The following is a 24254-nucleotide window of genomic DNA, read 5'->3' as shown; positions in this document are numbered from 1 at the left end:
ACCTATACTTTATGTTGTTTGAGGAAGTGTCATTGTTCTTTTTAAAGATAACAGTTAATTTTACTTGACGAGTTTAATAGGGATTATTAGAGGAGGACAACCCCTAACATCATCTCTTGATGCCACCATTGAATATGTTTCATTCATAGTATTTGGCTTCTTTTTTTTTTTTTTTTTTTTTTTTTGATATGTGTGCTTCTGTGATTTTTTTTTAGGCAAGTATTTATAGGATTCTAATAAACATGTTGAAGGCTGTAAGTGTTATAATTATTTGCTGTCAAAACTTTCAACTGACCAAGTAAGAATAAGAGCTCTGAAAAATTGCAGGGAAATAAAATATGTAAACTACATTAGAGTAGTATACTTCCCAGAAGTAGAAATGATAAAATTATTATCCTTATAAATGTAACGGTTAATTCCTGACTAGAAAACAGACATAATTTAATAGAAGCGAAAGTAATTTTGTAATTAACATTTAAATATTCTGTGTTAAGAAGTCTAATAAAATTATGATCACTTTTACTTTTATCCATTCAACTAGTAAATCAGTATTTTGATTTTTTTTCATGTTGCTCCGAAAAGGAGGTATTGAAGTATTTCTATCCATAGATCCTTTAACGCCCAAAATGCTACTACCTAAAAATTGTTTCCACTGTGAAAGTTTTTAAAATAAATGTGGTAAGATTGTAGAACAGTGAATGTGGCTAGACATTTCAATATGCTAATTCACTGTAAGCTAAGACATTATCTTGAGCCTTATACATTTAACCCCTTCTTAACCTTGGCAATTAAACATGTTTTTTGGCTACTCAAACTGATTAAAATTTTTGGCTGAATGAAAAGAGTAGCTAATTGAGCTAAAAGGGCAAAATTACAAGGGATTAAACTGAAAAATTAGAATATAGCTTATATACATACATAAAAGGAGACAGGTATATAGGCTTTTTTCCCCTTCAGTCTTTGTTTCTGTACTGCTATGTGTCTTCTGCACTTTTATTTCTATGTAGTTCTTAAACATTTAGCTTGAATTACTGTTGTGGCATAATCACAAACATTTCAAGCTAATATGCTTTAGTTTTTGTTTTAATTATAAAAAATTTTTAGTATGTTATAGTTAAAAACATACTTAACTATTAATACTTAGAAATGAAACAAATCTAAGAACAACTAGTTCACGAAAGAATAGTTCACAGAATAGCCAAATTTTTAAAAAGCACTAAATATGGCAAAGAAGAAAAAAAAATCGTTGAAAAATTCTTCCCTTATCAACGTATTGAACATTTAACACATTTATTGCTTTTGAAATTTTGGTGAAGGAAGTATTTTCAAACACTGCTGGTGGATATGTAAATTGGCTCATTGTTTTTCACAGATGGTTTGGCAGTATATATGAAGAGCTATAAAAAGCTTAAATTTATTGATTCGTTAATTCTGCTTTTCAGATTTTACCTTAAGGAAGTATTCTGAAATGCTGAAAAAACCTCTGCTCTAAAATGCTGTTTGTGTTTAAAATATGGAAAAATTGTCCAAATGGCTGATATCTCAGTAGTTAAATGAGCTGTGTTACATCCACTGTATAGAATAATATACAGCCAATAAGCATGAAGGTTTCAGCGTTTTCAGAAACTTAGGAAAAGATGACAAAGTTCAGGACAATCTCAGTTATGTTTCAAAATGCATGGGAAAAAGTTAAAATAATATCAACAGGTTGACATATTTGTTGAATTGTGAGTAAATTTTTTCCCTTATATTTTTCTGTGCTTTCTTGATTTTTACACATTGAATATGTGTTTTAGTCAGGGGAGGAAGAAAACTTGAAAAGTAAGTGACCTTTAATATAAGATAATAGATAGGTTCATTTTATAAGTCAGAACTGATAGTTAATAGAATTTTTATTCTTTGTTTAATTTTTTTATGTCATTTTTAGTTCATTTTTAAAATCTCATAATTCAGCAGATCATTTATTGTTTTCAAACAGAGTTCTACTTAGTTTGTCATGTAGTTTTTCTGGTTGGACCTAAATACTGAATTCAGCAATAAAAATTAAGGGTGCTTGACTTCCCCTAGTATCCCTTCCCACCAGACCTCCATGTTGAAAGTGAGATGCTTTATCAAACTCAAAGCCTTTGTTTCATTGTATTTTGATCCATGTTGGCTGATGATCTGTGGGAAATTACTCAAGGTTTTGATTAGATGTTTGTATTTCAAGCTTTTATTAAACAAGGGATCATTATATTAGTTGATATTCTACATATTTAACTGCTTGAGTTTTAGCTTGACTTTTTTTCCTCTGAGCATCTTGAATTATTCTTATGTTCACTGATCTAATAAAAATGTAAACTAAAAAATTCACTAGTTATCAAGGACATACTGTAGTATTTATCTCTATAATTTTAAATTATATAATAACATCTAATATTTTATAGTTTGTGCATTTTTCACCCAGTTTTAAGCATCTAGTTTTTAGACGTTTATTTTTTCATTTTAAAATTTCTGATGAGATGTTTTTGATAATCGGTAATTATTTTTATGTACTAGAGAAGAAAAATTTGGGAGTAAATGCTTAAGAGTATAATGACACTCTATAGTGTTAAAGGAGAATTAATGAATGCATAAAAGTTAATTTTTTTTAATGTTCCTGTTTCATACATATGGCTTAAAGATCTCTTTAAAGTTAAGGTGGGTATTCTCAAAGGTACACAGGGGTGTGATTAAATGTGTATTAAATATCTATTTTACCTAATTTGAATCAAACTAGAGTTAAAGAGAAACAGCCTTATTATAAACAATATGAAAATAGCTTGCAAGCTATTGATTTGTACAGCTTAGATGAGAAGGCAGTGTTAAAATGATGTTTATTTGGAAATTGTAGAACCTTATAATACTATTATATAATAGTGTTAGTTGTTTGAGCAGTTTTATGTCATGTGAGATTTACAGATATTTACATAGAAATTAAATATCAGTGGTGTCCAGTGCAGATAATCCAAAAAAGAATATTTTTAGACTATTTTTAAATGTTTAATACCAGATTTCAGATCCCATTTTAAGGTTGAAGTAAATTTGAGAACATTTCAAGCTTTTTGCTGCAGTCTAGGTTGCAACTTGAGTCTCAATGGAATCTAAATCCTGCCTTGTGAATTGTTTTAAAAAATTAAATATAGTATAATTAACAGAAACAGCCTTCCTATACTTACTGAAATAAGTGATATTCATTAATGAAAAAAGTTGGGTAAAGGGAATTTATAAGCAAATTTATACCATTTACACATTGTAACATTCCTAAGGCTTTTTTTATGTTTAGAGTTCTTATTTTAAAATTAGTTCCCAAATAATGAGACACAACTATCAGTGTATTATATAATCAAAAATGCTGCATGAAAACAGGAAAATTGCTAAAACATAGGTAATCCTGTTACTTGTACTCATTGATTATTTAACATAAAGTGCTGGGAAAACCAGATAACTACTATGTTTAAAAAAAGAAAAAAGGTATCTGTCATCTCAGTACTAGAAACTTCCAGATGGAAATAAAGATTTAAGTGAAAAACATAAAACCATAAAAGTACTAGAAAACGTACTTGAAGTAAATATTTATAGAATATTAGAGTGACTCCCATTTCAAACATAGCACCTAAGACAGAAATCATAAAGAAAAGATTGATTTTTAAAAAATTCATAGGGAGTGAATAAAATTCAGAAGCACACTTACAAAAGAGAAAAGTGTGAAATATATATGGCAAATGACTTAATATTCTAAACATCTGAGGAGTTCTTACAAATAAAAAGTCATAGAAAAAGAGTTCACAGAAGAAATACAAATAGCCCAAAGGGGGGAAGGTTTATAGCTCAGTGATAGAGTGCATGCTTAGCATGCACAAGACTCTGAGTTCAATCCCTAGGGCCTCCATTAAAAATAAATTAAATAAATAAACCCTAATGACTTCTCCAAAAAAAAAGAAAATAAAAAAAGCCCAAAATTTATGAATGATGCAGTCATATTAGTGAAAGAAATATAAACTAAAACAATGAGATATTTCATTCATCAAATTGGCAAATACTTCTTAACAAATTAACACTCAGAATATGGCACAAATATTGTTAAGTAGAACAGAAACGGACAATTTAGCAGTATGTAGGTACAAATTGTACCTATCCTTTGAAGCAGCATTTCTATTTTTAGGAATTTATCTGTGGGAAATAATAGAGAATGTAAATAGATATTCAGTTACAACAAAGTTTACTACTTTGTCATTTATAATAGCAAACTATTGGAAACAGTCTAATTTTTCAACAACTAAAGGGGTGAGATTTCAGTTTTTTTATTATGGTTTTATAAAATATGTCATTTCAAAATAATTTAGATAGGAAATGAACAAACCTCAGTTAAGTTCATAGTAGATACTACTAAATTTCTAAACATTTTTTACTCTATTTGTTTTTTTTCACTGATAAATTGTGGATAATAAAAGTACCTACTCATGGGGGTGTTGGGACAATTAAGTGAATTAATACATGAAAACACTTAGAATAGTCCCTGACATGATGACTACAGTTACCAATACTGTATGGTTTATTTGAAAGTTGCTAAGAGAGTAGGTCTTAAAAGTTCTCATCAGAAAGAAAAGAAAAATTGTGATTATGTGAGGTGATAATTTACTAAAACTCATTGTGGTGATTGTCTCACAGTATATACATATATCAAATCATTAGGTTGCATAACTTCTTTGGTTTTTGTTTTTTAGGGTTTTTTTGGGGTGGGGTGGAGGTAATTAGGTCTGTTTATTTAGTTATTTTTTAAATGGAGGTACTGGGGATTGAACCCAGAACCTCGTGCATGCTGAGCAGCATGCACTCTACCATTTGAGCTATACCCTTCCCCTGTGTTGCATATCTTAAATTTATAGAATGTTGTATGTCAATAAAACTTCAAAAAGTTAAAAAAAAAAAAAACTCAACAGATCAAAAAAAAATATAGTGCCTGATACAAAGTGCTAGGTGATGTTTGCTGCTGTCCTCATTAATTCACAGAATGCTTCTGAAATATGAGATAATATAGAAAAATCATAGTTTATGGTATAGACATTATAGATAACACGTGTAAAAGTTAACTGTCTAATTTGGAAGAAGAAAATTGCCTGATTTTAAGAAACTGGCCTACATTGAATGTAAGTGACCAAAGCATTACATTATTAAAACAAATACACTAAATTTGTCTGGAATTTTTGTCCCTGCTACAGCACATGCTCGATGCTGATCTAAAACTAATTTTGTTATTAAACTGAGTCTTTTTGTTTGTTTTGAACAGGTTGGCTCAAAGCTAATCTCTTGTCACAAACTGGTATTGGCTTGTGTTATTCCCTACTTCAGAGCCATGTTTCTCTCTGAAATGGCTGAAGCCAAGCAAACACTGATTGAGATCAGAGATTTTGATGGTGATGCAATAGAAGACTTGGTAAAGTTTGTCTATTCTTCACGGCTCACGTTGACAGTTGACAACGTCCAGCCTCTGTTATATGCAGCCTGTATTCTACAGGTTGAACTGGTGGCTAGAGCTTGTTGTGAATACATGAAGTTACATTTTCATCCCTCCAATTGTCTGGCAGTAAGATCCTTTGCAGAAAGTCACAATCGAATAGACTTAATGGACATGGCAGATCAGTATGCTTGTGAGCATTTTACTGAAGTGGTGGAGTGTGAAGACTTTGTAAGTGTGTCACCCCAGCATCTCCATAAACTTTTGTCCTCCAGTGATCTAAATATTGAGAATGAAAAGCAGGTCTATAGTGCAGCCATCAAGTGGCTTCTTGCCAATCCCCAGCATCATTCCAAATGGTTGGATGAAACACTTGCACAGGTAGGGACTGAAGTAAGATTGTGTATAGATATGAAGTGATATGGAAGCAAATCAGCATGTTCCATTTAGCATAAGAAGTGTAGATTATCCATTGAGGTAATACAGTGTGAAAATGGCTTTGACTCTTACTTGCCTGCTTACTCACTATACCATTTAAGGATAAGTCTGAATGTGTTACATTTGAATTAGAAATACCATTATCTGCTTTTTAATCTGAATATTTAAAATATCCTTTGAGGTAGTAGTAATGAATGTTTTATTTATGCTAAAATGTTCTGAGGAAACACTGCTACATTAGTTTATAGCTATTTTATAATAAAGTTTCTAAATTTACTGGATTACCTTGCTAATGAAAGTACACTTATTCCTAATAATTGGATTTATTCTGGAAGGAACTGTAAGACATCATTTTATGTTTTGTTTCCTCACTACAATTTTACTTTTTCAACATCAGAATTATATACGATGTCTCTTTTAAATTATTTATTTGTTAATTTATTTTTACTGTCAACAGACATTTTTAACAGGGAGATAACAAATAGGCCTTAGAATTACTTTTGAAAATAAGTTTGTCAACAAAAACAAAGTTTTATTTCTGTTTTATCTTGCACCTGAATCTTACTCGTGTGTATGTGTGTGCACCTTTAACTCAGTCACATAATGTGGTTTGATCATCCCTTTAATCCACTAGAAAATCAGTGCATCTTTAAGAGGAGAATGGTGAGTGCCTCTACTGAAAGAGGGTGCATCCCCTAGTATAACCTTCCAGGTCATAGAAAACATCACCTATTTGTTTCAGATATGAATTCTTTCACATACATGTGAAAAATTAATCACATTTCCATACATTCAGTCTTAGCTTTAAAAGGCCAGAGAACAAAGCACCACAATTTTGTTTTGATTATGCCTTTCCTGTAGCAGCAAGGGGCCTTGTGATTATGACAGTACCATTTTTGGAAGTGAATAAGTAACTTGACTGAAGACAATTGAATGATTTTATCCAGTCTACTTAAACCTGTATTTAAAAGGGAAGATATATTTAACATGTAATCTCATTTCATTAGTGCAGACCAATACTGGAAATTGCTTTAGAACTTGGCACTTTGAACTACATTCACATGTTAGAAAGGATTTATGAAGTAAGTGAGTTTTAAAAAGAGAACATGCTACAGTGAAAGTAGAGAATGAGCTATCCAATTGCAAGTTAAATTTTATATCTGCAACTATTCACAATCTTAGGTTCGTTTGCCGCTGTTGCCAGTTGACTTTCTTATGGGTGTTGTGGCAAAAGAACAGATTGTCAAGCAAAATCTAAAATGTAGAGATTTATTGGATGAAGCAAGAAATTATCACCTTCACTTGAGTAGCAGAGCAGTACCTGACTTTGAATACTCCATTCGGACTACTCCAAGGAAGCATACTGCTGGTAATTAAATTACTTATTTTATCAACTCTGCTGAGAAGAGTTTTGTTGTATTTGAGGGTTGGTTATATATGCCCAAACCTAATTGTAAGATGGTTAGTATCTGATTGTCTTAAAGTAATAACTGGCAGATAAGGTTACATATGAATTCTTGACTGTACGTGATTCAGGTAGTTGTAGCAATAAGCCAGTTTTTTAAAAAGCTGTAGTATGACTTATGCATTCTGAAGAGCTCGCTGAAGTATCTTGTCTATTGGTGTCTTTTTGATTCTCCCAGGCAGAATTAGTTCCTCTGTCACTTGTGTTTTTAGAGCACTTATTTTGCACTTATTTTACTATGTTGCATTGAAATTTATTTGACATATTTTGAACCCTTCAAAGACAGAGAAGTATTTTATTAGAGTTGCATCCCTAGTGCCAAGCATGCAGCTTGATGTGTATTATGTATTTAAGTATTTGTTTTTGCATTTCATCAAATCAAAAGACACTAAATACACCTAACGTTAGTATAATAGACCATATTAGACTCTTAGAATCTAAAGCTCTTTTATTTGAGGAAGCATGCGTTTTTTTGCCTGTACTTCCCACAATTTTCAGACTTCGTATTTTCTCGAGAAAATAGTTTATGTTCACTTATGTTCTTCTTTAGAAATATAAAGAATATATTTGTGAGATAAGGGAAAATAAATGAGGTTTATGAATTCAAGGATCAGTACTCGGAACAGAGACCTTGTACATTTGCTACTATGTAATACAATTATCAAATAAGAGACCCATGGACTAGCCTAAAAGCAACAATAAAAGGCAGTACTCTATTATGAATAGTGGGATCTTTACCTAGGTAGTATAAAGAAAGTTTGAATGTCGTAGATCTGCCTATGAAGAAGTAATTCTTCAGAATAATTAGTTTAACATGAAAAGGACTGCTTATTTATTTTCCTTTTTTATAGGTTAACTTAACAATTTTTTTTCAGTTAAGATTTTTTCTTTTCTTGTGAATTCTGTTTTAGGAAGTCAAGGTATTCTTCAGATTCAGATTTGAATTCAAACGACATCTTGACAGCTTAGATGATATGCCAAACATACTAGACCCTCGTATACATGATTTCTTACGTGACTACAAGAACTTTAGGAAGTAGATTTAGTGAAGGATTTGATCCTCATGAGCACGGGGTATTATTCCATTTTACGGATGAGGAAACTGAGAATTAGAGCAGGAAGGGCCCACAACATAGCAGAGAAAGGATTTGCATCCTAATATTTTTACTTCAGTTTAGTTTGTCCTTTCATGTCGTGTTCCTAGGTGACCTATATAGCTGAAATATTAGTGTCCACTTAAATAAAATCTAATCATTGATTGGGCTTACATTCTGGGATTGTAACTCCAGACTGTGGCACTAAACATTTGTAATTTGGGGCAGATTTCTTAATCTCTGAAGGCCTCAGTTTATTTATAAGTAATTTGGACTGGGATAATCTTTAAAGTCTCTTCCAACTTTAAATTTCCCTGATTTAAAATATTTAATTAGTTGGGAAACTGCACAAGTAGCTCTGGTTATTCATTTATGCAGTCATTCCGCAGACATATAATTGCTTTCCACGGGGCAGGTTCTGGGTTAGGCATTAGAAATGCAAACACAAATGGAGTATAGCCAGCCCTGTACTGAGAGAGAGAACTTTTAGTCTGATCTAGGGAAATAAACATATGAATAAATAAATGCAATAAAGTATTACTGGTACTTTGATGTAATCACAAGGTATGGTGGGAGACAAAAAGAAAAGAGTGGTTATTTTTACTTTGGAAGGGACAAAAAAGGTTTTATGGAGAAGGTAACCCCCAGTCTTAGTTTTGAATAATAGGTATTCTTCTGGGTGCCACTAAGAGAAGGGCATTCAGTTCATTTTACATTTATTGAATGCTTAGTACCTGCTAGACATTGTGCTAGTCTTTATTAGTGCATAAACCCTTAACACACCATCTTAATCTAGTTTAGATTCTGGTGACGGATAATCAGTGTAATAGATCATTTCAGTACTGTATGTTAAATGAATAATAGTTACCAAAAGTTGGCTGTCGGAACACTGAGGATGACCACGGCAGGAGCATGAACATTAAGAGAATGAGACGCAGAAGATCAGGTTAGACACTGCCAGGCCATTATGCTGTTTTAAGGCTCTGTCTTGCAGAGCAGTGGTTCTCACTGTGTGAAGCAAGTGGTGGCCCCCTGACCAGCAACATCAGCATTCACTTGGGAACTTTTTAGAAATACAAAATTTTGGATCTACCCCAGACCTAATGAATCAGAAACTCTTGGGGTAGAGGGGTCAGCCTAACAATCTGTGTTTTACGCTCTCCAGGTGATTCTGTACCACACCAAAGTTTTGATCTTTTTTTAAAAATTGTAATAAAATACATACAATATAAAAATTGCCACTTTAACTATTTTTAAAATGTATAATTTAGTGGCATATGATAAAATTTTTAAGAACTGCTGATGTAGGTAATGAAAAGCTGTTGAGAGAGTCTTTAATTAGATTATTTGGTTGATAGCCCGAAAGCAAAAAGAGTACTGAGTACTAAGTGACAAGAGAAAACAGGATTTTGCAGTAATAGCTGATGAGGGCCTGCACTAAAGCAGTGGCAGTGGGAATATTGAGGGAGAGGAAGGAAGAGGTTGTTTAGGTAGGTGAGGAAGAAAATGCTTTTGAACATTTTGGTTTGAGGTGCCTATGGGACACCAAGTGGAAATGTGGCTTAGAAATGGATGTTGAAAGGCATTATGATACAGATGGAATTTTAAGTGAAGTATTGAATTTTTCCTGTGTGAGCATGGAGTATCTGAGAAATAGGCTAAAAATGAAACATAGAAAACATAGGAAAGAGAGAAATGACTGGAAACAAAAGGAGACCTTGATATTATGGAAACCAAGAGTGATAAGGAGTTTCAAAAAAAAGGGGGTGATCAACATATCAAATATTTTAATTGTGTCCCATCAGCAATTAACTTTATGAGCTTTTTAGCTTTTGTAATGGCCTGAGCAAGAGCAATTTTACAGAGTGGGTGAGAGTTTTAACCACTTCTTAGTGGGATGTTAGCAAGCAGAGATAACTGATGTATCCTATTTGAGAAATTCAAAGGAGGGAAAAAGAAAAAGAAATTTAGATTTTTAGTACTATAATGACATTAAATGCTATCCAAATAACTCATTTTTTTGGCCATGAATCAAAATTTTGACTTTCTAAATTTTTTTCTGTACTTATTTAAAAAAAATTACTGTGATTTTTAACCTCTATTTTGTGTCCTTACCTTTAGGCGTGCTGTTTTGTGTAGGTGGTCGAGGTGGATCAGGTGACCCCTTTCGCAGTATTGAATGCTATTCTATCAACAAAAACAGTTGGTTCTTTGGACCAGAAATGAATAGTCGAAGGCGACATGTGGGTGTAATTTCAGTGGAAGGTGGGTCACTATTGTTTTAAATCACATCTCATGATCAAAATGCTCTTTTAAAATATTTGCACTTAGAGAATTTGTTTCTATAAGAAAAATCCTACATTATAAAATGTTTCCATATATCAATAAATTATTTGGGTGGTGAATATTCACTATGTGCCCATAGATGCTCAGTGTATAATCTGCTGCATATAGATGTTAATGGGAGATGAGTATTAGGGAAAAAGCAGTTAAAATAAACTATTCTGAGTTATATTTGCAAAAGACAAACTAAATAAAAATATTATTGAATTCAAATAATATATATCAGCTTTTTTTCCTGTACCCATCTAATTATTATTATTGAAATAAGATTTTTTTTTTTTTTACTGGTTACTGGAAGTGAATTAATTGCAGAGCCATGGATAAATTGTTAGGAGACTTTAAAAAGTCACTTTTCTTCTGATTATGAGTTTATAAATGCTTTGGGGGGGAAATATGAAAACATGTTTTAATAAAAAATAAAAATCATCTGTAATCCAAACACCTAGAAATAGTTAACATTTTGGTATGGAATATTTCCAATTTTTATTTCATTTAGAATAAAAGTTTGATTTATTGTATTAAGGGTTTTATATTTTTATATAGCATAAGAGCATTTTTTGATTTTATTAAACATTCTTTGAAAGGATGATGAGTGATTTCATTTACTAAGTAATAAAAAGTTGGGACATCTAAGGGTGGGATAATATTTAAACATTTAAATAACTTCTTGTAAAACAGCATGTCTCAGGTATTGTATTAGTAGAAACTTACATTTTCATTTGACTACTGAAGTGACGACATATTGCTGAGCAGAAGAATATGTGTTAAATTAATTTATCATACTATTTTAATTATATATTGATATATATAAACACCATTATCAATTTATTTATTTGTAATCAAGTGAATACTTCTCTTTTTGGCAGGTAAAGTGTATGCAGTGGGTGGACATGATGGAAATGAACATTTAGGTAGTATGGAGATGTTTGATCCTCTCACTAATAAATGGATGATGAAAGCATCAATGAACACAAAGAGGTAGATCAGCATGGAAATTTATTTTGATTTGTTGGTGGAAAATAAAGCTTCCTGTAATTGAAAGGGCTAATTTTTTACTTTTTAGAAACTGTTAAAGCATCCAATGTGATACTTTTTATAACGTTTAAATTTTTCCTGAAAATTAAGAATAGAATCATGTCTTTGAGTAAGATGATTGTCATAGTTTTCACTTACACCTCAGTGATTATTTTTTAACTTTAACTTTGAAACAATTTTAGGTTTTCAGAAAAGTTTTAAAAATAGTTGAGTTCCTATGTACTTATGGTTCTCAACTGAAGATAATTTTGCTCCCTCTGGAACACTTGGCAATGTCTGGAGACATTTTTTGCTTGTCACAACTTGAGGGCCAACAGGTTGGGGGAATTGCTGTTGGTTTCTAGTTGGGCGAGGCCAAGGGTGCTGCTGAAGATCCTCTAATACACAAGAAAGCCCTCTACAGCAAAGAATTACCCGGCCCCAAAAATTAATAGTGCTAAGACAGAAATCCTACTGTATACTCTTCACCCAGCTCCCGTAATACGAACATCTTACACCATCTTAGCACGATTATTGAAACTAGGAAATTTGAAACTAGGAAGTAACATCAATGTAATGCTGTTAATTAATCTGTAGACCTTATTCAACTTTTGCCAATTTTTCCGCACATTCTTAGGCTTCTAATTGGTCTTTGTTGCCTAACTGTATTGGCTCATAATCTAATATAGTGTGAATGGTAGCAGAGGTGGTAGATGTTTTTGTCTTGTCCTTGATCTTAATAGAAATGTCTTTAGTGTTTCCCTATTAGGTAAGATACTAGCCTTAGGGTTAAGGCATATGTATTTTAGCATGTTAAGAAAATATCTTTCAATTTCTATTCACTATTTTTTAATCATTATGAGCAGTTAATATTTAAAATATTCATCCATAATAAATTGACATATATATTGATAAGTAGATCAATCTCTTTAGAGGAGAAAGATTTTTAGTAACATGACTTAGGAAATGTTGACTAGCTTTGAATACCAAATTTTCAGATGTCTTAAGATAGAAGAATAGCTAATATCATATGAATAAGTCAGGATTCAATAGCATAGTACACCAAACATATTCTAGATCTACAGGCAAAACCTAAAAATATTTAAATTAGAGTTACAGGTTAAAACCTGCTTTAGATATTAAAAAAAAAATTGCACCACTACAACATGGTGAGAAGTCAAATTTGTGATTATGTTTCATATGGAAAAAATACCTGAACCAATATGAAGCACAGTTCTTAGAAAAGGAGGGAAATGAACATAATACAGTTGCCTGCATTAAGAGAAGTAAAGCCTTTGGATCAAGGGAGATTGTAGTTGTACTGTTCTTCATGCTGATCCTGTCTGTATCTGGAGCTGTGGTCTCATGTTGGGATATGCAACACCAGTTGGAATATGGGAATAAAAAATTAAGACTTTCAATATATTTTTTTATTTCATCCTTAAATTTATTTTGAGTGGGTGTTTTATAATGAACATAACCTGTTAGTACAGTAATAAATGTTTATAATTTGAAAATGATTATGGGGGTGCACAAAAATTGATATAAATGTAGGAGTAATTTTATGGGATAGATGTAAGGACTGACGTATTAGAGATCTGAAAAGCGTTCATATAAAAAATTGTTGAAGGGGTTTGGTCTGGAGACATAAGTACTTGAAGGAATATCTGGATGCTTTAAGAGATGATGGAAGGAAGGAAATTCAGCAAATAGGGTGAGGATTTCAAAGACTGCACCTAATAATTTACATAAACCTAGATACTAGAATAATTCTGCCTCTGTTTCAGCGTGAAAATATAATAGAAGAAAGAAAAAGAGGGGTGTTAGAGTAAATATTGAAAATATTGCTTAAGAGTAGCTTTGTATACAAAAACAAAGATCAAAACATCTTTATTAGAATTTTATTGAAAAGAAACAAACCCAAATTAACAAAACCTAACCATAAACATTGACTTACGTGGTTTGCAAACTGCAACAACATTCTGTAAGAGTTAAAAAATGACTTGTTGCCAAAGTGAGCAATTCCAAATTGAACTGCCCGCAGGGATCCATTGCCATCTAACTTTCTATTCTTGATTAATTTCACATAAAGTGTTTTTAACTGGTTTTTCTTTATGTGTTAAAAGTATGAAAGATTAGCTGGAAATGTGAAGAGAGTTCTGCTGAAAAGAGATCTTTAGCCTTTTTTCACTCTTGAGAAGAAAGAATCTTAGGGGGAAAAGCTGGTCTTAAAATATACTACTTATCTACAAATGACATTTGAATACTTTAGTAGGCTTGATTTATGCTCCATGGTAACTACAAATAAATAGTTTAAATTCTAACAGATGAATAAAAATGAGGGAGAAAATCCTAAAGTATATTTTTAATTTTTATATCTTTGCCTCTTTTTCATCATAAGCAGGTTTTTTAGCCAAGTATTGAGTGAATTTCTCTAGCAAAATAGTTCAGTTTCTTTAATGTTTTAAGAATATGCCCTGAGCACTACAATAGCTTTCTAACTGTATAAGAAAAAAACATAGAACTGCAATTATTTTCTCATATTATTTGCTTGTATAATTTGTAACCCCACAAACCACTGTTTCAGTGCATCCCAAGATAATTTTCACATGTTAAGTATCTGGTTTTATTTGTTTTTTCCCCTTTTCCATCTTTCCCCTAAAATGGATACTTACATTTGCTCAAGCTGTGGTTTTACTGAAACCCATCATCCTAACAGAGCATCTCTAGGGGTCGATTTATTTATTCAGCATATACTGGTTAAGTGCCCATTGTAAGATATACCAAGTGCTGAAGATGGAGCAATAAATAAGATAGCCAGTTTCCCTATCTCTGTAGAGCTTACACTCTAAAAGTCAAGATAAAAATAAAGACCAAATTACAATGGTAATAATGTTAGCACCAGGATAAGTAAAGGATACTTGGGAGCAGAGATCTTAATGAAGTCCCATTTAACCTAAGATCAGAAGCAATAGAAGAATTTAGCCTGGTTAAGTGGGTGATGGGTAGAAGGGTGGTGGATGGAAAGTGATAAAGAGTCTTTGAAAAACTGGAGGTGAATGAGAACAGAGAGCATGAAAGAAGTCCAGTGTGTCTGAGAAATTAAAGGGAATAGTGTTGGGGGGAGGGTATAGCTCAGTGGTGAAGCACATGCTTAGCATGCACAAGGTCCTGGGTTCAATCCCCAGTACCTCAGTTTAAAAAGGGAATAGTGTTGAGAGGTAAGGCTGAAATAGTAGGCAAAACATAAGGGTCTTTCAGGTTTGCCAGGATTTTTTATCTGGTCGGCTTAGAAATACACACACACACACATTTTTGGTAGCAGGGGAATGATAGAATCACATTTTTCTCCAGAGTTCCTCTGCTTATGAAATGGAGAAGGTATTTGAGGAGGACCAGGGTGAAAAGTCTGGGGGACTGAAAGGGTTATTGTAATATTTCAGTCAAGAAAAAATGGTGGCTTGGACTCAGGTGGTAGAAGTTAAAGAGAAAAGAGGACATATTTGAGAGTTCAGAAGTGTACAATCAATAAGATTTTATGATAATTATATGTGGGCGGTAGAAAGAACAATAAGGTAGAGGCAATGATGATCCTTCAGTTTCTGGCTTAAACAACTTAGTATGGATAGCAGTATGATCTTCTGCACTGGGAAGAACAAGATGGTGAATAGGATAAAATTTTTGTTTCTCTTGTGATAGGTGTGTTAGTTTTCTCTTGCTGTGTAACCATTTACGACAAGCTTAGCAGCTTAGAACAACATCCATTTATTAGCTCACAGTTCTGTAGGTCAGAAGTCCAGCAATTTTTACTGAGTTTTCCACTTACGGTCTCACAAGATATCTATGTCAAGGTGTAGGCTGGAGGCTCTTATGGAGGCTCTGAGGAAGAGACTACTTCCAAGGTCGTTTAGGTTACTGATAGAATTCACTTCTTTGGGATTATAGGACCGAGTTTCTCATTTTTACTGGCTGTAGGTCAGGGGTCACTCAGCTCCTAGAAGCCACTGTGGGGTGCTTTCCAGGTGTTCTCCTCTGTCTTCAAACAAGCAGCAGTTTGCAGAATTCACCTCGTTCTCTAAGTTTCTGATCTGACTTCTGCTACCAGCTGGAGAAACCTCTCTGCTTTTATAGGGCTTGTGTGATTAGATTAGGCCCACTCAGCTAATCTCCCTTTTGCCATATAATGTAGCATAATCATAGGAGTGAAACTTGAGGGTGAATATTGTTGGGGGAGATATCTTAAAATCTCCCTAGCACAGGGAGGTAAACAGTGAGTTTCATTTCAGATTAAAGTTAAAGTTGAAGAGCCAGGTAGATTTAAAAAGTTAGATATACATCTGGAAATATATATCAGAGCTCTCATAAATTCATGGAAAGGATGAGATTACCTGCAGAGAGTATAGTGTGATAAGAGGCCTTAGAGAACTTCGTAATTTAGTGATGGAGTAGAGAAGAAGGCACTGTTAAAGGAAGCTGAAAAGTACCAGCCGGAGAGATAACGTAGAAGGAAACTCAAACATGTGATGTCATGAAAATCAAAAGAAGAGAGTTTTAAGGAGTAGGAAATAACCAATGATGTCATATGCTCTTGTGTTCTGGGGGCTAGGAAGTGGGGGGGAATTACATGGCACACTTACTTTTGCCATGGTATATAACACTGGTATGTTCTAGAGTGCACACGCACGTGTTCACCCACACCTGAAAGTTTATAACCACAGTATTTTGTAAATCATTGCTTACGAGGTTAAGGAGACAAAATGAATGACAACATTATCCTTAACAATTTCTTTCCTAAGATACTCTTGGTAAACTGAAAGTTAGAATTTCAGTAGAGCAGCCCTCTCTCCAGTAATAGTAGCTAATACATAGCACTGAATATGGGCCAGTCACTATAGTGCTTTCCTTTATTGACTCATTAGGATCAGCTGTGTCTGCTCTTTCCTCAGATAAATTACAGATGAAGCAGCAGAGTAGTACAGGTTTATACAGTACACTTTTATCCAAAGTATATACCAAGTCAGTGACGTATAAGTTTTAGAATAGATCAAATTTTATTGCTGCAGTGTGTTAAAAAAATTGGTATAGTTTTTTCCAATCACCATTACAGTGAATTAGCTTTTTATTATATCAGTAAGTTGGTTTATTAATTATAAACAGGTACTATACATTTCTTTATACTTTGATACGTTTATCATCATTTGTATTATTAATTTATATGTATATTTTGACATTAGTAAGATACTAATAATAAAGTAAAATGGGTATGGGATATATAGGAACTCTGTGCTGTTTTTGAAACTTTTCTGTAATGTAAGTATCTCCTAAAATAAAAAGGTTTTGAAATAGGGATATTTTCACTGGCCACTTCTCTTCTCTGTTATCTTCCATTTCTCCAGTGTTCTCCAAATTTTCTCGTCTTGTTTCATGCTCTCTTCTACACCATATATGGGGCTCAGCTTTAATCTGTTAAGTACAATGAGGAGAAATTATGACTTTTGATTATGAGCGTGGGTTTTGGAGTCTGACTAACTGTTTTACTCTTAGCTCTGCTGTTTTCAAACTGTCTGGCCCTGAGTAAATTACCCCTCATCAGCCCCATTCCTTACGTGTAAGGTGGCGTTGACTTCAGTATCAAACTCATAGTTGTTATCTTTTTAAAGATAGTATTTTTATAGCTCTTGGCTTATGGTACTAAACATCATAATAGTTTTTTTTTTCAGTTTTCTACATTAACATAGTTTCATCATTACAGGTTTTATAGACAACTACTCTCAGAGTTTGCAGAGAGGCAAGAACATGGCAATGACAGTAATGTGTAATGTGAAAATTCAAAGAAAAGACAAAGCAACTATTTGATGTTGAGATAATTGGTAATAGATTATGTGAGATTATGAGGTTAGGGTTCAGGCAGCCCCACATCATGTTCATTATTCAGAAGTCTCTGCAATAATGATAATAAATATCAGACAAAGAGTGAGATCCTGGTTTAAATAATGCTTTTTTCCTTTTCTGTATCTCCTTTCTGTTTAATACTAATCTCATGAAATTTAGGCTACCTGATACAGCAGAAAGACCACATGTTAAAATTTGCAAAATTACTGTTAATATTTGATGCAGCCCATAATCCAAGGGTCAGAGAAGGCTTAAATAACTCCCGTCATTCTCTAAAGGGGTTTCCCCAAAAAGCACTTCTGACCTCACTATTAAACTTCATTATTTGTTTGTTCTATTTAAGATTTTTAGGTGAATAATATTTCTTTCAATTCCTTGTTTTGGTAGACAGATTTCTAAGATGGCCCCCAAAATTCCTACCCATGTACTCACAGGACTGTGAATACAATGGGATTGCACTCCTACGAATGAATTAGCTTATAACATGGGCTAAGCCTCTTCCTTTCCAGGAAGATAAATAAATGCCCTTCAGAAGTAGAGCAATGTGATACAAAGCTTGTAATATAAAAATTGATGTTATTTTGTTCGATACAATGAACTGCAACAAAATGTGGTCTTCAATTACATGAATTTAGTAATGAGATTGACTTCTGACCTCTCTAGCAAATCATCTGAGTTCATCAGCCTCTCATATGAAATTGTTTTACTAATTGAATGTCTTGGACTCCATTTATAGTATTTTGTTGGGTTTTCCTTTATTATTTCATTTGAGTTTGGCATCACCTGTATAGGCTGTGCTTCGTAAAACTCCAGAAGGTGCTGTTCATAGACTTGCAGTTTGGCAGCCCTGTAGCCCTCTGTTGAGAAGATATGATAAATCTAAAAATAATGGGGAAAAGCCACATTGATGTTTAACATGATGAATGGGGGCATTAGCACAATTTTTTGGCTACCTTTTTTCTGGAAACAAATCAGAATGCTAAAGTGTTTTATTACTTTTGCAGGCGAGGAATTGCCTTGGCCTCCTTGGGAGGCCCAATATATGCAATTGGAGGTTTAGATGACAACACTTGTTTCAACGACGTGGAGAGATATGACATAGAATCTGATCAGTGGAGTACAGTGGCACCAATGAACACTCCCCGTGGAGGAGTCGGCTCTGTGGCTCTTGTGGTAAGTTATGTTGCAGCTTGCTCACTGGATTGGATTGTATCACATCCCTAACCAAAAAGGAAAGACCTGTGTATTCATATCTCCAGGATGCAGTTAATGATTACACCCCAGACTCTTCCATGAAATACTGCTCTCTCGCACATTCTAGTCTACCGTTAGGACAGCAGAAAATCCAATTCAGAATCTAATGTCATGTGTTTTTATTTTTTTCTTTATTTAGAACCATGTTTATGCAGTAGGTGGCAATGATGGAGTAGCTTCTCTATCTAGTGTGGAGAGGTATGATCCACATCTCGATAAGTGGATAGAAGTTAAAGAAATGGGTCAGCGAAGAGCAGGCAATGGAGTTAGTGAGCTCCATGGTTGCTTATACGTTGTTGGTAAGTGGATGGTATTTCTCTAATTTTTTACAGGACATAAACACAGTAACACAAATTGCATTGCATTTAGGCTCAAGTGGAGTCAGTCCTAAGATCTGCTTTTGAATTCTTAAGGTTCATATTCATGCTTTTTTGTTTTCATCTCATCTTTCATGTTTAAACTCTACCTCCATATTTTTACTAAGAGTAGCAAGTAATCTGAAGTAGGGGATTACATTTAAATAAGACATTTTTTAATGTCAGGACACAGATTGAATGTGCTTTGTTAAAATAAATATTTAAAGACCTAAGACATGTTTTTCTCATCTTCATTTCAAGGGAATTATGTTGACTACTTTAAGCAAACTAATAGGTATTTCATATGCATAATAGCTATTAGCATCTCTGTATTGCTTTCTGACTTACTATACGGTACTTTCTCAGACTTTCATATGGAAGGAATAATCTGGCGAGGCCCAGATTCTGTATTTCTAGCAGCTCCCAAGTGATAATTGGTGCTATTTCTGGTCCACTTAACACATTTCCAATAGCAAGGTTTTTAAAGAATTATGAAATGGGGATAATAATGCCTATCTTTAAAAATTATTTTAAGACTCCAAGATGATGTATGTTAAGCTTTTCAAACTGTGTTTGTTATTTGTTACCAGTACACAGGTAGATATATTGTAATTAATAATGCCTTCCTTTACAAGAGGAGGAGATGAATTTGGAGAGGGGGTCGCTAGTGTATGTCACACTTTCTTATGTTGATGTAAATTGGTGTTACAGAACTGAGAGTTCTTGATAAGAGAGTGGGATATTATTAGCATTTAAATGTCTGCAAATAATAGAAGTATTACTGAGTATTTCAGTGCTCATGTGTATTAAACAAGAAGAGAAATAACAATTTACGTCTCACAGCTCCCTGCCTAGCATAGGCATTGTTATGTGTTGTACGTCAATAGGAGTATCACTGCTGCTGTTACTTACTAAATCTTCTGGGCCCTTATAGGTAGAACAGACCTAGTAAAGATAAGACTGACTTAAGGTTGAACCTTAAAAACAAACCCTCTTGGTCATTCAAGTCCTACTTAAAACAGGCACTACCGATTTGAATAAGAAAATTTTGAAGGTAACTTTACAGGAAGCTAATTGCATCCTGCCTTTTCTGTTCTTCTGCTTTGAGTTCTTTATTCAAAATTCGTATGTATTACCTAAGAAAGTGATAGGGGGTCCAATGAAAAAGTGGGCTAGAAAAGTATAAATACCCTGTTTTAAAAACTTAATCTTCTACATGAGCATGAGCAATAATTAAAACTAAAGCCTTTGTTACAATGAAAAAATATAGTTGTGATAGTGATGAAATTGCTATATACATTTGTTAAAATTCATTGAAATATGCACTATGATCAGTGGATTTTTACCTCAGTTGATTAAATAAAATTAAACTCATTAGACTCATTAGAGAAGTTGACTTTGTTGATTTTTTTTTTTTTTTTTAGCTGACCTTGTTTCTAAATAGACTGGTCATAATATCAGCACTTCCTGTCCTCAGGAAAATAGGCTTAGTCACCAGGGAGAGCTGTTACTCACGTAGACTGAGATGGAGCCTAAAAAGAGACACGTTTATTTTTAAAGGAAGGAGCACTGTTAAAAGGACAGTCTCTATGTTTAACCCTCAGGAACATAATAAGTGACATTGTTGGGATGATCTATAGAGAGGACTATCATCATCTATAATATATAGCACAAAGATATAGTTTTGGCAAAAATCAGTAAGAATTCAGTCATAGTCCACCATCTCTGTAATTATGGCAATTATAGAACTAAGGGAAACAGTTGGAAAAGTTTAACTTATACCTAAAAGAGTCAGATGATTTAGTGTAGTTTATTCTCTTCTCAAGCCCTCTTGCTGTTTAAAATCTAATATATACATGTATACACCGTGAGAAGGAATCTCAGTACTGTCTTGCTTGCCTTTAGGAGTCTAAGGAAAAATTATATGAATGTTGTGGGGTTTTTTCTTTTCTCCTAAATTATCTGCTTGAATACAGGGACTCCAGTTTTTCCCACTTTAAGATTTTTAATCCTAGTGTTGAGGAGAATTTAAATTATCTTGAATTACAGAAAATATCTAATAGGAGTTGGTAGTAGTGATAGATGGTGGGATTTTCTAAAATGTTTTGAAAAGCTTGGTTTGTAGAAGCTATTGAATTGAGATTGAATGGTTAATTTCTGTGAAAGATAATGCTATTTTAAATATCTTTCTTCATGTAGGAGGTTTTGATGATAATTCTCCTCTGAGTTCAGTTGAGCGGTACGACCCTCGAAGCAACAAGTGGGATTATGTAGCAGCTCTTACCACTCCCAGGGGTGGAGTGGGGATCGCGACAGTGATGGGCAAAATCTTTGCAGTTGGTGGTCATAATGGCAATGCATACTTAAATACAGTAGAAGCATTTGATCCAGTGCTGAATAGGTAATTTTTATTTTTCCTCTATGCTTTCTTTAATGGGTTCTTTCAGTAACATTACTCCAGAGTGCTAAAATACTGCTAGACGTAGTTAATAGAAAACATTTGGGATATCTTATCTCCGCTAGGAAGCTTTTACTGTCTTTCAAAACCAGTCCCATAATAGGGAGTTTTTGTTTTGTCTTTTGAGTAAAGTAAATCATGATTTGTTTTAAGATGACATTCTTTCTCCTCTGTCTTTTCAGGTGGGAGCTTGTTGGATCTGTGTCTCACTGCAGAGCTGGAGCAGGTGTAGCTGTGTGTGCCTGTTTAACTAGCCAAATTCGAGATGTAGGTCATGGATCCAGTAATGTGGTTGACTGTATGTGATGGGAGTTCCAGCACCAACTATTTAGTCATATCTGATAGGGAAGAAAGACAACTAGGATTTTGTAATGACTGCCTTTGAACAGTTTTAACAACTGCTAGAGTCTTATTTAAATGTAAACTTGTATTGTGACTAAGCATAACTTTTGGAATGGTAACTGAAGAATTACTAGTAATAAAGTTCAATTTGCTATTTCCCACTGTAGCAAATAATGAAGTAGGGAAGGAAGACAGTCTAGCCTGAAACCATACCTCCAAAAAAATGTTTAAATTAGTGCCAAAACTTGGAAATCTCTTTTTAAAAAAGTGTGGATGAATCAAAATGTAAAATGGATTCATTTGCTGAGCTTTACCTTTTGCCTAAAGGTGTTAACCTTAGACAGTGGATTTTTCCTAGAGGGGAAGTTAGAACCCATTCATCAACACAAGGATACCAGGACACATAATGGACCTGCTCCAACTGAAGATCATTTCTCTTTGGTGCTGATGAATTTATGCCGTGCTTTTTTTAGGTGTTGATTTTTCAATTTCTTGGATATTTACAGAAGTAGAAAAAGTGTTTCATCTTTCTGAGTGCCCCTTGGCTGCATTTTCAGAATTTTATAGGGATGCTGTAAGAAGCCCTTAATTTCAGTTTGAATTGTTAGGACACCAAAAGACCTAACTGAACTATTTCCATCTGAACGAATCTACACTTTTATTTTTTCATCTCACGCAAAAAGGATTTGTTTCATAATAAGCAAAAATGGAGCCAGAGGAGATACTGGAGAAGAAGGCTTTAGAGTCGACATTATTCTAGTGCCCAGGTGAGATACTGTGAGAGTGAATGGTGTTCATGACACGACTCCCTAATGGAAGGACTCTGAAAATATGTTTAGCTCTCCTCGTTGATTTATTCTTTTGATTTTGAACCCAAGATTTATTAACTTTCTATTTTGCTATTTGCCACCATCATAGTTTTTCTAACTGTACAGAATCTGGATTTATTTATTATCAGAAAAGGAATGCATTTTTATAAAAACCCTTTACAGACTATACTTTATGATTAGTTCAAGATACTGTAAAAACAGAGGAAAATTGAAACTACTGTTTTTTCTGTTATATTTATTCCTCTCTAGTGTATTTATTGAACTTTAATTGAAATTTTTTCTTTACATTAATTTGAAGCTAGATATTGATACACCTACTGATCTAACTGCTCTTCATGGTTTTACCAGCGTTATAAAACGGCCTGTTCATTATATGTATATATTTTATAAATATTTATGATGACTATTAAAATATTCTATTTTGTATTTGCAGTGTAGTTCAGTATCTCTCTTCCAGGCCTTCCTAAATTTCGTTCAGTAATGCCTTAGACTTAGTATAGTTTACTGCTGGTCAGTTATCTTGTTCACAAGGAAGCTGGGGCAGTGAAGAATACTTCCCCTATATATCCATCCCTGAAGTTCATTGCCTAGTAGCTGTAATGGTCCTCATGAAATGGCAACCTGGGCTTATCAGTACAGTAAGGCAGAAAGCCACATTGCAAAAGCCTAGTGCCTTGGGTATATCCGATCAGAAAAAGAAAAAATGTGAGAAGGCTTGGCTAGCAGATAAAGGTCTTTCATGAAGCAGATTTAAAAGGTTCCAAATTATGCCATTTTTTTTCTGTCAGCCTCTGGGCAAGTCCATAAGTCATTGCTGGATCTGAACCAGTGTTCTCTTGTACAACTGTACCCATATTTCAGTCAGTCCCAAAAGCATTTGACTCTGTAGCACTCACTGGACTGGCTACAACTGGCTGAATGTGGGAATAAGGCTCAAAACCTGGCTTCAGCTATTTCTCATGTCTAATGGAGTTCTTGTATAATAATGCATTTCTTGTATTATAATGTTTTTATGGTTACTAGTGTGTTATATTTATTTTTGTAGGGGAGGGAATCTTATTGTTTCTAAGATTACTTAGAATGTTTTTTTCTTGAACGTATTTCTGCCTTTGTCATGTGTATAGAATATAGGAGCATAAAGGTATTACATTTCCATTACTGGTTTTGTCTATACAGTAGTCATCTAATATCCTAAGTGGATCCCCTAGCTACCCATAAAATATGGAAATAAAGGGAACATGTGGCTGGCTGTTACATCATGTGTGAGCAGAAGCATAGCCTTGAAGGACCTG

At 33.6% G+C, this 24254-nt stretch overlaps 1 protein-coding gene across 14 annotated transcripts in view; it reads left to right on the top strand.

Annotated features, from left to right (window-relative positions):
- The window catches only part of KLHL8 (kelch like family member 8), a 61669-nt gene that overhangs the window by 23020 nt on the left and 14395 nt on the right, over positions 1-24254 (top strand). For 9 of the 14 annotated variants that reach the window (XR_010381050.1, XR_010381048.1, XR_010381049.1 and 6 more), the window contains 9 exons: positions 5309-5857; positions 7097-7283; positions 10595-10738; positions 11683-11794; positions 18727-18895; positions 19116-19275; positions 21532-21733; positions 21973-22057; positions 22816-22899. Coding sequence is in view for 8 of the 14 variants with exons in the window: in XM_064486165.1 (XP_064342235.1) it covers positions 5309-5857; positions 7097-7283; positions 10595-10738; positions 11683-11794; positions 18727-18895; positions 19116-19275; positions 21532-21733; positions 21973-22057; positions 22816-22875 (1668 nt within the window). In the remaining 6 variants the exon portion in view is untranslated. Of the gene's footprint in view, positions 1-5308; positions 5858-7096; positions 7284-10594; positions 10739-11682; positions 11795-18726; positions 18896-19115; positions 19276-21531; positions 21734-21972; positions 23389-24254 lie in introns of those variants that run through there. The other 5 variants (XR_010381051.1, XR_004130855.2, XM_064486173.1 and 2 more) reach the window with 4 other exon arrangements.

This window comes from Camelus dromedarius, chromosome 1, assembly GCF_036321535.1.
Source record: "Camelus dromedarius isolate mCamDro1 chromosome 1, mCamDro1.pat, whole genome shotgun sequence".
NCBI classification, from domain to species: domain Eukaryota; kingdom Metazoa; phylum Chordata; class Mammalia; order Artiodactyla; family Camelidae; genus Camelus; species Camelus dromedarius.
The sequence above is the reverse complement of the archived record's forward strand: the minus strand, read 5'-3'. Positions and strand labels throughout refer to the sequence as shown.